The following is a 12798-nucleotide window of genomic DNA, read 5'->3' on the forward strand; positions in this document are numbered from 1 at the left end:
CCACTTTATGGTAAATGGGTATTTTGTGAGGGGAAATGGTATCCGTCTATACATATAGACGGATAGTGTCCGTCTATTTTGAGAATTTGTGCAAGTTCATGCAAACATTAGTGGCTTGTGAGTTGTGGACTTGTGGCTTGTGAGTTGTGGGTGACAACTGACAAGTTGATGCAGCCATATGAGAGTTGCTGAATACGATGATCACTGTCATATTTATGACACACTACCTAACTTTGTAAAACTATACACAATCCCTAACAAAATCCCCCATTACATTTCTCATTTATCACACACACACTTCTGAACCTCTCTCTAAAAACACCCTCAAATTAAGCAATGCCCACAAAATCAGTCACATTTCCTCTTCTTTTACTACTCATAATATTGCATACTCTCCTCAATTTCTCAAATGGGTCATCAAATTACAGCTTAAACTCACAGAAAACAAGTCATCTTGATCCAAATTGTGATGAAAAGGTGAAAACTTGCTCAACAATGGAAGAAATTGAGGGTAATTCTGAGGTAATTAGAAGAAAATTAAGTGTAGAAAGGAGATTTATTAGTTATGAGACATTAAAGAGAGATGTTGTGCCTTGTTCAATAGCAGGTTCTTCTTATTACACCTGTGGTGTTTCCCCTGCTAATCATTATAGGAGAGGTTGTAGTGTTATTACAGAATGTGCTAGATTTTCTTAAAGAGATTATGAAATTTGATCTTTTCCCAAAAAAAATTGTATTTTGTAGGAAATTTGTTGAAATAATAATGTTATTATGTTGTTTAATGTACAATATTTTGTTTCAGTTACCATCTCATTTTTGATATTATTGTAAAATTGGGGTAAATATGATGTCCAAATTGAATTCTGTCAAATCGGATAATTTCTCCGTCTTAGTCAACTGTTTAGTAAATAAATGATTGGGACGGAGGGAGAGGCAAATGAAGGTCAACCAATTGAGTAGTTCCATCTGATACTTGATCTTGTGTTGTGGTCTGTGGTGACTTTGATTAATGATCTTGATGATAGACGGCAACTCTGAAGTCAATCGAAGATAAAGAAATAACTGGGACGAATGGAGTATATTTGAGGTTATTTCCGGACAATATATTTGCCTAGTTTTACTTACATTGAGGTTAATTTTGATTTTAAACTGGGGTTATGAGTAACTCTCCTTAAACAATATTAGCACAAGAGCTATAACATGAATGTGGCAGATTGGACAGAGAGGCAAGTCAAATTTAGTGCTTTGGCTCTTTTCAACTCCTCCTATTCAAAAATCAATGAAAGTTGCCCCAGATTAAATAGCAAGACCGGTCAATTTGAAAGCGGACATCTTCATTTTTATAGGACATCAATGTTGAACTCAAGTCCCAAGTCTCATGAAATTAAATATCGCTTTTAGTCGTGATGGTGCTCCTAATATGCGCCCAACACAATCTCTTATGACTATCAACATTTAAAACTGTCCCAAAAACAAACTGGCCAGTGATATCTATCTAACTCTCACCAGTTGAGATCAGTTGCATGATTCCTCTTGAAAACAGAAAATAGAGACAATTTGCTGTTATTGTTAACCATTTTATTACCAATTCTACATAATTAGATTTCATTGATTCTACAAGACACATAAGAATCTTGTAGCCAACCGAAAATCTATTTCCTCATATTATATATGACATGGGCAACAACAAGACCTACTACACATACTATTTGACAGTTACTTGACATTACTCCTAACAGAGCTGTAGTTCTTTGTTGGCCTCTCAATTGGTCTCGATCGTCTTGATGAAATTCTTGATGATTCCCATCCCTTCTGGAGTGAGTACACTTTCTGGGTGAAACTGCACCCCCTGCACATCATCAATTCAATGTCAAAATGATATGGGGTCATTGTTTGAAATAGTTATCATGACGGGTTAAAAAATAAAGGGTTGTTAAAATAGATAAATGGGATAAAATTATTGAAGAGCATCAAGTTGTTGGCTACAGCAGGCGGAAAACGACTCATATTAGTACATCATAAAGCAAACCCTCAGGGACTCATGAGATGATAAACCTAACAAGAAAGACCAACAACCCATTTTGAAACTATGGATAGCGACTAAACATAAAAGGGAAGAAACTCTTCAGGAAATGATTATTTATGCTATACTCAAAAACTGCAACAATTTAGTGGGTGTAAATGTTACTCCGTATCTTGTAATTTGTAAACCTAGAATAACAGTTTTTGATACTGATTGCTGATATCCAGGTCATAATTGTAAGTACCACACTACCACCTCTTCATTACTTTACCAATGAATCTAGTTGACATCTGGGTAGGAAAAAATGTTCGGAAAAAATGTTCCAATGATACCATAAACAATGCACAGATTACACAAGAAAATAAGCTTTATCAGGTATGCACCAGTTGAGAGAGAATTTCTATAGCTCTTTTTTTTTTTTTTTTGTTAGGCTCTGGTTGGCAAAGAACCAAATAGCATAGGATTCATGTGAATATTATACCTGTAAATGTTTGTATTCTTTGTGACGAGCAGCCATGACCAGCCCATCCTCGGTCCATGCAGTGATCTCGAGTACATCAGGAAAGCCATCCCTTGAAACCACAAGGCTATGATATCTTGCAGCGGTGAAGGGGCTGAAACCATAGGGAATTAATCATTAAACTCCAGGATAGTTACAACAAAAGTAAATTTACAAGCTCACAGCCGCACAGCATTTTAACACTTATCAGTACATAGAGCATTATTTTGTTCAGTATGTACACTGAACATTAAAAAAGAGGAATTTTCAGAATGCGAGATATTACATTTCACAATCGCACTGCAAATAAAGTGGGAAATATAAGGGGAAAAAAATACTAATAATCGTCATCATTGCATATGCAAAATACTTACTTGGGTAAGCCTGAAAATAAGCCATTGCTCCCTATCTCATCATAGTACACCGAAGAGCTTTTTCCATGCATAACCCCATTTGGAGCACGCACCACATTTCCTGTAAAATGCCATCAATGTTTTACAAAATTTAGCAAAAAAGAAAAAGGTCTTAGTTACAACTGAAAATCAAACATCATTCCATGACACGGTATACAATAAACAGAAGGACACAGCAGACTTCAGCATTCACATTATTCGTTATTTCAGGTAATGGAATGTCCAATTGTCCATGTCACTCAGGACTTCAAAGCAACTTCTTTCCTTTTGTTTGTGCTCATATGCAGCACTACATCTTCAGTTTTAGGCTAAAGTTTCTAACAAGTCAGAACACTATCGCCTCGGAACACAAACAATCCACATGTGAATAACTATGCAAGAGAAGGGGTTCAATAAACACCGGCAACAAGTAGAGACATAACAAAATGGATGAAAATTACGTATCAAAACACTGAAACCGATAAACTAACTGAAGGGACTTTAGCACTTGCCTCCAAAAGCCTCTCCGATGCACTGCAGTCCCATGCAAACACCAAATATGGGGATAGTCGGGCCCAGCTCCAACACAGTAGCTAATGAGATTCCCGAGTCTTGCGGTGCACCTATTAATTTAAAGAGCGGTATATGAATTCTGACTAGTTGCTCTGAATAACTATATAAAAACAGCAGTAAAATGAACATTCATTGGATGTACGATTCAAACAATCTATGACCTAGATGATAGATTTACAGAAATTCGGAATAAGTGTGAACTACTGATACTCTGAAATAGAGATGTCATCTAAAAGACATTGTGCTACACTCTTATTTTTTCCACGCCACCCACTCCAACTACTTCTACAATCATTGTATTTTATGTGCTTTGCATATGTTTAATAATTAGAACAGGAAAATGTTAAAAGGTTGATTAAAAAATAGTCCCTCCTATTTCATATGTTGTTCCCTTTTCAATAAAATACTACTCACATATATTAGAAAAAGTGGAACAACATATGAAATAAGAGGTAGTATTCAGGATATACAGTTCTCGTCACCACAACAATAATCAATACATATTTTCAATAATTAGTTTTTAAGAGGAGAAAGAATCGGAAATTTCAATGGAAATAGTCAGGTTAAAAGAAAATCTTCACATTTTTGTTACTTTCTTGAACCATTACTAATATATTGATTACTTATTTTAATCACGCTTTCCTTCTTTTTTACTTTGTCATTGTTTAGCAACTTTGACATTAGATCATAATTCATGTTAGTTGACCCTATATTATTTCAAGATTTAAGGCTTTCTTGTTGTTGTTGTTGATGTTGTCATCGTAACTCATAATATCATCTTTGTGGTATGCTACTCTGCTATGCACGTGCACGACATAAAGTCTAATAAATGGAAGTTGCTGAAAGCTGATCTGCAAAATTCATTACCTGGACCGGGAGAAATTAGGATTCCCTTTGGGTTTTTCCTGTTGCGGCCAATTAAATTATGAAGTCAGAACACAATAGTGCCCAATTAAATGATACCAAGCATAAGTGATACTCAAATAGGCAGTAAGTCATAAAAAACGGAACAAGTGTCTATAACCAAGGTTAACGTTTGTCACCTTTTCAAATCCTCCACAGAAATCTCATCATTCCTGTACACCTCGAAGTTTGTACCTAATTCCCCCACATACTAAAACACATAACCAACATAATATTAGGATATAGTCAAATAGATTTTAAAATAGTTATCTTCTACAGTTCTACAACTACAGCAAAAAAAGAATTCAAAGATAGCAGACAGTTATATACTTTATCTATCGAAGGCACATCATGCAATGATGCAAGTGTCAAGAAACTTGAGCACATTTCTAAGACAATCTTAAATTTAAAATCTATCTTCAAACCTCAACACGGAAGGTCAAATAATCAACCGTAAGTTATTCCAATTAGAAAACATGTATACAAGTCAAAATACATGGTTGAATTCACACAATACCATTCAAAGTGAAGCTGGGAATAAATAATTTGTAGACAAGAACAATATTTTGGCAGCCTAAAGTGTGAACGTGACTGGAGATAAAGGAAATCTCGTAAACTAGAAGGGAAAATTAACTATTTACACATCACCACAACAATGCAAACTTCAGGACACAACTTCTACAAATGATGGTGAGATGGATACATATCTAAGACATTACGCAGTACCACTACGACATTTCAAGTTGACATTTGTAAAAGCAACATTACTTAATTCTAAACGATTTATAGTGGGAAGTGGGAACCAGCAAACAGCAAACAAGCCTTGATTTTATTGAGAAAAGATAAGTAATGCTAAAAAGAAGCTATTGAAACGAAAAGAGGGTGGGAATTGGGAAAGGATAAAGAGATCTTATTTGGTTCTCAGCAAGGTAAAATAATAAAAGAAAATCCTAAATTTTTGCGGTTACCAATTATTGCTGGTTTAAAAAGAGCTAAGAACATTAAATTATTTTCTCGCAGCAGCGAAATAAACGACGTGTGCTGATAAACAAGTGGAACAGCGTATCACAGAACCGATTGTAAATTTCCGAGTCTTTTGTCACAATCAGTTTATGAAGAGGATCTTTTAGCTCGAGATTGACAGTTGCACTAGGCATTCTTATGGCTCGATATTTCCTACAACTATATATTAGGAGAACCTTTAACCGTTTACAAAAATCTCTCAATAAATATAATGCAGTTAGACAAGGTTGACATGTGCATTTGGCATAGCAGTGGAATTTACAACTTTCCGAAAAACTAAATGTATCACGTAAAACTTTGTCGCTTCTAAAAGCTTTTCAGTTAAGCATACATCATCAGTCCATAACAGGTTAACTATATTCATTATTTCAATCACAAGATACATTTGACAGCTTCGGATTTTTTTGTCGCTACTCGAGTGTATTCAATCAAACACCAAAGCAGACTAACCATCATCACTCATTCCAAATTACATGCGCCACGACAAAACAAACATTAACTTCCCAAGCTCTAACCTTCAGCAATTAATTGCACAACCCATCACAAATGATTCAACAACATTTTCATTTTCCTATTTAAATCCTTCCAGAATTATTTTCTTAGGCGCGTTTTCTCATCTGTCTATCTCTTTTTCCAACCCAAACCCCAGAACATGTCAACTTATCTGTTTACAAATTCAGTCCCCAAGCAAATTAGCAGGCCGGGACAGCCTTATTTGAAATCATGTCTCCTAATCGTTGAGCTTTTTTTTTTTTTTTTTTTTTTGTTTTTGGGTGAAATGAGGCACAAGAGCCTTACAATTAGAAAACGGAGAGGGATCTGACCATGCGACTTACAGTCCGCAAAGTCTCCCTCTCTAGCAGACTACTACAACCAATTAGGCTTTCGCCCGATTCTTCATAGTAAAATGTAAACTACATCACTTTCCCAAGTTTGAATGACCAACCACAGAAGTAGCAGAATTAGTACAGCAATAAAATCGTAACCATACAATCAAAAGCTCAAATACACAAATGGTGCACACCAAAATAACCCAACAACTAATTCACATTACAGGTTCACATCAACTTAATTTTAATACAGTTCAATTGATTCTCAAAATTGGCAATTACCCATCATTAAGCACAAATTTACAACCAAAAAAACAATCCTTACAAAATCAGACATGCATTTGAAGCTATCAAAGTTATCAAATACTCGCTCCCTTCCAATCATTTGTATATCTTTGATTAAAACATCTCTCACAAAGAATAAAAAAGGTAAACAAATGACTGAGGCGAACTGAGTACCCAACAATTTGCTCTGATTCACATCAATCCTGAGAACAGCCATCATCAAGCACCAATCTTTACATAAAAAAAAAACCCAACATTTTAAACAAACAACAAAATTAATCAAAAAAGGATTACAGAAATAACCTGACAAAGATTGTAAGTGAAGCTATCATAGTTGTCAATAACAATGAAGGGTCTAGAATCAACAGTTTTAGAACTCTGCGAAACCGCCTTCAAAGCAAAACCTTTACCAAAAGACTCAATCTTTGATGGAAATTTGAGAGATGTGGGTTGTGAATGATGAATTTGTTTAGTTAGAGACGGGGTTTTGATTGAAGAAGTAGAAATGCATGAAATGCAATCTGGGTTAGCAAGGGATTGCATGATTGATGATGAAATTGTTGAGAAAAGAGGAAGAAATTTATGACAAAAGTTGAGAAGTTTGAATGAAATGGTTGAAGAGTGACAAATGTGAGTGTGTATTTAAATGGAACAAAGGAAAGAGATTGGAAGCAGCCAAGTATGGAAGTCAAGACATGAAGGCGCTGGCCAAATTAAGTGTCCTTTTACGGTTAGGATCTCCCACATTTCTGGCACAACTTCTCACTACTTTACCCCTATTCACCACCGTTATCAAGTCCTGATTCCGATCCTAAATATTCATCGCAAGTATTTTTTGTTACGTTTGATTCATTCGGTTAAATGCACTTATTTTAGTAAAACAGTAACCTAAAGTGACAATAAAAGTAACTACATCGAATAAAAAAAGTGCGTTGGTGGCGTACGGACGGATGAACACGAAGATCATCTTCATCCACTACATTGTTGAAGTGACGATCGTAGCTCGCCACATGATCGGACAAATCCTTACTCATTTTTATCATCTGAGCTTCGAAGAAATACCTGCAACAAGACATAAAAATGAGTCAAATGTCTGCGTTGGTGGTGTTGTTTGTCGCAAGTAATTGAGATGTTTCTTCACAAATTCTCATTTAAGACGGACACTATCCGTCTTAAACTTAAAGACTTACAGATTTTTCTTTATATAAGTTGATATTATGACCTACAATCCGACTCTATTTTATGTTAAAAATGATTTTTTTTTGCTTGTTGTATTAAGCAACTCATGCAAATTGTAAAACAAAAAACGTAGCACCAATGTATCCATTTTCGATAAAATGATATGAAATCGTAATTCTTTCGGTGACAAATGAGGGTAAGCCAGTACAATACAGGGGGAGAGGGATTCGAAGTCGTGACTTATTATTACGATACCTCTATCTTTAACACCGATCGAGTTAAGACCTTTTCGGTAAAAAAACACTATTCCTTATGGAAATGTAATTTTCTTCTCCGCGACCATTAAAATGTGATGCGTAATCTTTTATTTAAAAATAACTCGTTTTTTTTTTGTAGCAGTAAAGATATAATATTTTAAAAATTAACTCTTTGTTGTCTTTCAAAAAAATCAACTCTTTGTTTAAATAAAATTAAATACCTAAAGATTTGTAGTAAAATTATTTATGTTAGCCGCAATTTTTCAATAGCAATCTTTGTTGCATATTTGTATTGATTTTTGGTGGTAAAAGGAAGGCGAAATGGCGTATATGATGTTGACGGATTTCCAATTTTTGTTGTATTGTTACCGATCATGGTAACATAACCCCGTCAACTTTCTGTATGTTATTAATGATAACTCATACATCATAAATTATCATGATTGTTATAAAACTTTAGTAATCTCCTTTGTAAAATAATTAAACTTTTCGTATTTATTCCATAACTTATTACTGTATAATATATTTTAAGTAAATGATTGTGATAATATGTTAGTTAGTGATTTCCTTTATAGATCACTAAAACTTTGGAGAGACGGCCTCTTACCATGTTATTGAGGGATCATTTTTATCGTACCTATTTATGTACTTTTTAGTACCTCTTTTATCATTGATTGTGGTTCAAATTGTCTTTTTCACTTGTTACATGTTTTTATAATTATCGTACCTGTTTTATTATATGTTGTAACCATTTTTATTAGTACCTCATATTATAGTATCCGTACTGATTTTATTATTTTTTTATTAATTTGTAATTGGTATCTCTAACTCTTCGTCTTTTATTTAATATCTTACTACTCTATAACATCTTATCTTCTATGAATCCCCTATCTACTAAAAGAATATGAATTCTGCATATTTTTCCCTCCAAAAAGCATATTTTTAAATAAAGAAGGTAACTAAAGTTATGTGCATTTAATAAAAAAGAAAACTAATAGTTACATTTTTATTTCATTAAACTATTATCTTTTAATTAAAATTAATATTTTCATTAAATCATATTATTTAAACTATAATATCTTAATCAAAATATAAATAAAATTTATATAAAACGATAAATTGCTACTTTTATTAACATTATTATTTTAAAATAACTTGATACATATACTACATATAAAATAAAACTGTAAAGCACTATTATTACTTTCATGACAAAAATTGAAAGACTTAAAAAATTTAAATCATTAGCTTTGTGGATAAAAAATTGTTTTGTTTATAATACATTTCAGCACATTATCCAATTCTCTTGATTGAATGTCAACAAAGCAAAATACAATAACGAGAAATATGGAAAATTAATAAAATATCGCTATTTTATAAGTGATTTATTTATATAAAAAAAACTATATATACCGTGCATTTATTGCATGGGGTCTAATTATATCCAATTCCATAATTTCATCCATGATCTATAGTAAATTTTATATACGTTATTTCCTCCCTTTCATATTAAAAAAGAAAAATAATCAAATTTAGTATAATATCAACTTTAAAAAGTAAAACAATAATTAATTGGCATAAAATCATGCCATAAAAAGAAGAATATTTGGTGCATTTTCTTTTATTTTTAAACAATCTTATCTATTTATTTTTACATGAGATATACCATGATTTTGCTATTAAGTTAATAGGGTGCTATTTCCATAAAGAATAGAGGATTGTTATCTATCTTCTCCCTTCAACCTTCTCTTCCACCTTCTTCCTTTACCCTCGCACAATCGGTTAAATTAGATGAGATAAAATATATATATTTTAACCGATTACGAGAGGAGAATGTATAAAAAAAAGGCAGATAGCAACTCTAAAAAAAACATACTATATCATGGGTTTTATAGTATTTCATGAATGTACCTTCGGTTTTATTTTTATACTAGGTGGAATGCCCGTACGATGTACGACCGCTAGTATTGAACATGCATGTGCACAAACATGTTTATAGTGTCTTATCGTATATAATCGTCACTGTAAAATGTTAATAAATTATTTTGGTCTATCGAAAATTGCTACACCAAAGCTCCAACCGTGATGTGTCGTGAATGTGGTCTATTGGACCAATGTTTATAAGAACTTGATAACTTTTTACCCTCTATGTCCTGGTCATTTTTAGGGTGTCTCATTCATTTGTTTACCTTTCATTATCAGGAAGGTTTTAATGGGTAACTTGATCATACACTAACAATTCTCTATTAGGAATTAGTTCTTTCATCAACTTATTTGTCCAGGCATGTGCACATCGCACATGCCTATTTATAGTGTTTTATCATATAAAATGTAATCGTTGTAAATTATTAATCGACTATTCTCCTTTATCCATGTGTAAAACATGGAGTTTAATCTATTAAAAAGGAAGCAGTAATCACTTTTGTGTAAGCCAATTAGTGTATAGAATTACGTTCTTAACTCCTTCACCAATAAGCATTATAATATATTTCCTTGAAAAAAAAGCATTACTTCCTCCATTTTCATATGAATATATGATGTACCCATTTTATTAGAATATTCCTCACATATATTCAACAAATGGGTACATCATAAAAAAAATGGAGGAAGTATAATATAGAAGTTCACTCCTAAACATAGAAAACTTGTCAAATCAATAGTCTTACACAAGCTCAGTAATCATAATGGTTGCTTAATACAGAGTATTATTGGAGGGGGCGTTTAGTTCAATAGCATGGAATGAAATGGATTGGAATATGAGTCCATAATGATATTTGGGTATTTCTATGGCAAGAAAGGGCTTAGGCAAGGGGATCCATTATCTCCCCTTATCTTTACTCTCTATATGGAGTATTTGACCAGAACATTGAAGTATGCTGTAACCAAGTATGATTTTCACTTCCACCCTATGTGTAAGCAACATAGATTAGCAAGCCTCATGTTTGCTGAGGATTTTCTAATGTTCAGCAGGGGGAATGCAACATCAATGATGCTACTTCTTCAGTCATTCTCCACCTTCTCTAATGCTTCTGGTTTGAAAATTAATGCAGCCAAGTCAAATGCCTATTTTAGGGGGGTACCAAAACAAATCAAACAGGATATCTTAAAGGTGTCAGGCTTTACAGAAGGTATGTTTCCCTTCAAATATTTGGGGATGCCTATACAAATTACAAGGTTAAAAAAGCAGGATTGTGAATGCTTAGTTGAGAAAATCTGTAGTAGGATTCATAACTTTGGTGCAAGGAAATTCTTTTATGCTGGGAGACTAGTTCTTGTGAAGTCTGTCCTTAATACCCTACATTCGTATTGGGCTTCTATGTTCATTATTCATAAGGGCATTATAAAGAGTATTGAAGCCACCTGCAGGAATTTTATCTGGGATAATAGCAGAGATTAAAGAAGGGTGCCTCTTGTGTTATGGGACAAAATCTGCAGGACAAAAGAAGAGGGAAGCTTAGGGATCAAAGATCGGGAAGCTTGGAACATGGCCATGGTTGGACGTCTGGTTAATTGGGTTGCTGAGAAAAGGGATTCCATATGGGTTCACTGGGTGCAGCAGAATTACCTAAAGAGACAGGATTAGATGGAGTACAGTCCATCTGCTAATTCAAGTTGGGTCTGGAGGAGGATCTGTAAGGTAAAACAGGATATTGCTCATGGGTATGTGGATGGAAAATGGGTTATTCAGGTGACTGATTACACTTCTACAGGGTGCTATGAATGGCTTAAGGAGACCAGACCTTCAGTTCAATGGAGTAAGATGATATGGAATGCTTGAGTTATACCTAAACACCAGTTTATGGGATAGTTAGTTGCTCATGGGGCTCTGAACACCAATGATAAACTGGTGTAGTATGGTATGGAGATAGATGACATGTGCTATTTATGTGGACAGTCTGAGGAATGCTTAAATCATCTGTTTTTTTATTGTCTATACAACAAGAAGGTTATTCATTCCCTGCAGAATGAGTCCAGATGCCAGTTTCCTGTGAACAATGTGCTTGACTGGTGTATTGCCAGGAGAGGTGCCAAAGCTCAGCAGGGAGTACAGACAGCTGTGGTGTAGGGAGCAATTAATCAGGTCTGGTGTCATAAAGGAACAAATGCAAGATGGACAAGATGTTGGTAAGGCCAGAGAAGCTAGCATTGCATATCATGGCGGAGGTGAAGTTCAGGATTAGAGGACGAGATAAGCTACAAATGAACTTGGCTGATTTAGATTGGTTAAAGCATATGAATATCATGTAAGCTTAGCTTATATTTTTATATATATTATACTCACATTACACCAAAAAGAAAATGGTATGGGGTTCTAAATCCATTCCCTCATAAACTTGTTTGGTTCATCTTAAAATTTTAAAAGGGAGGAATGTAGTTTGATACCAAAGGGGGAAGCTGGGTATGAGATTCTAGGGGGTTGAAATGGAGTTAGAATCCATTGGGTATCTAACTCCATTCCAAAAGACTCCAACCAAACATGGGAATGGAGCAAATCCGTTTCAATCCATTCCAAGAGAGCCAACCAAAAACCCCCTTAGTGATAAAGGCAATTACATTCTTTGCATAGTTATTTCTATATTTTATGATATTTTATTAGGAGTAGGTCTTCTGAGAGACGATTTAAATTGATGGAATAATGGCACAAAAAGCAATACAATGAGTATGAGTACTATAAAATGAGTTACTAATAAAAATTGTTACATTATATAATAAAATAGACACGATACTTATGGAAACATGTGCAAAATAAAGGAACCATTTTGAACAACAATCAATGATAGGGGTACGAAAAAATACATGTAATACCCGTGATTTCCAGAGAATGCTCGATCAA

At 33.9% G+C, this 12798-nt stretch overlaps 1 protein-coding gene across 1 annotated transcript; it reads right to left on the reverse strand.

The window, feature by feature from the left end:
- Window positions 1–1548: 1548 nt before the first annotated feature.
- Window positions 1549–7319, reverse strand: LOC141638671 (anthranilate synthase beta subunit 1, chloroplastic-like). Its single transcript, XM_074448018.1, has 7 exons — window positions 6832–7319; window positions 4531–4601; window positions 4355–4392; window positions 3427–3537; window positions 2897–2996; window positions 2505–2637; window positions 1549–1849 (listed from the first exon to the last, which is right to left on the reverse strand). The coding sequence occupies exons 1-7, from the start codon at window positions 7069–7071 to the stop codon at window positions 1763–1765; spliced, it is 780 nt and encodes a 259-aa protein (XP_074304119.1). The 5' UTR covers window positions 7072–7319; the 3' UTR covers window positions 1549–1762.
- Window positions 7320–12798: the final 5479 nt, after the last annotated feature.

This window comes from Silene latifolia, unplaced genomic scaffold (genome assembly GCF_048544455.1).
Source record: "Silene latifolia isolate original U9 population unplaced genomic scaffold, ASM4854445v1 scaffold_213, whole genome shotgun sequence".
Lineage (NCBI taxonomy): Eukaryota > Viridiplantae > Streptophyta > Magnoliopsida > Caryophyllales > Caryophyllaceae > Silene > Silene latifolia.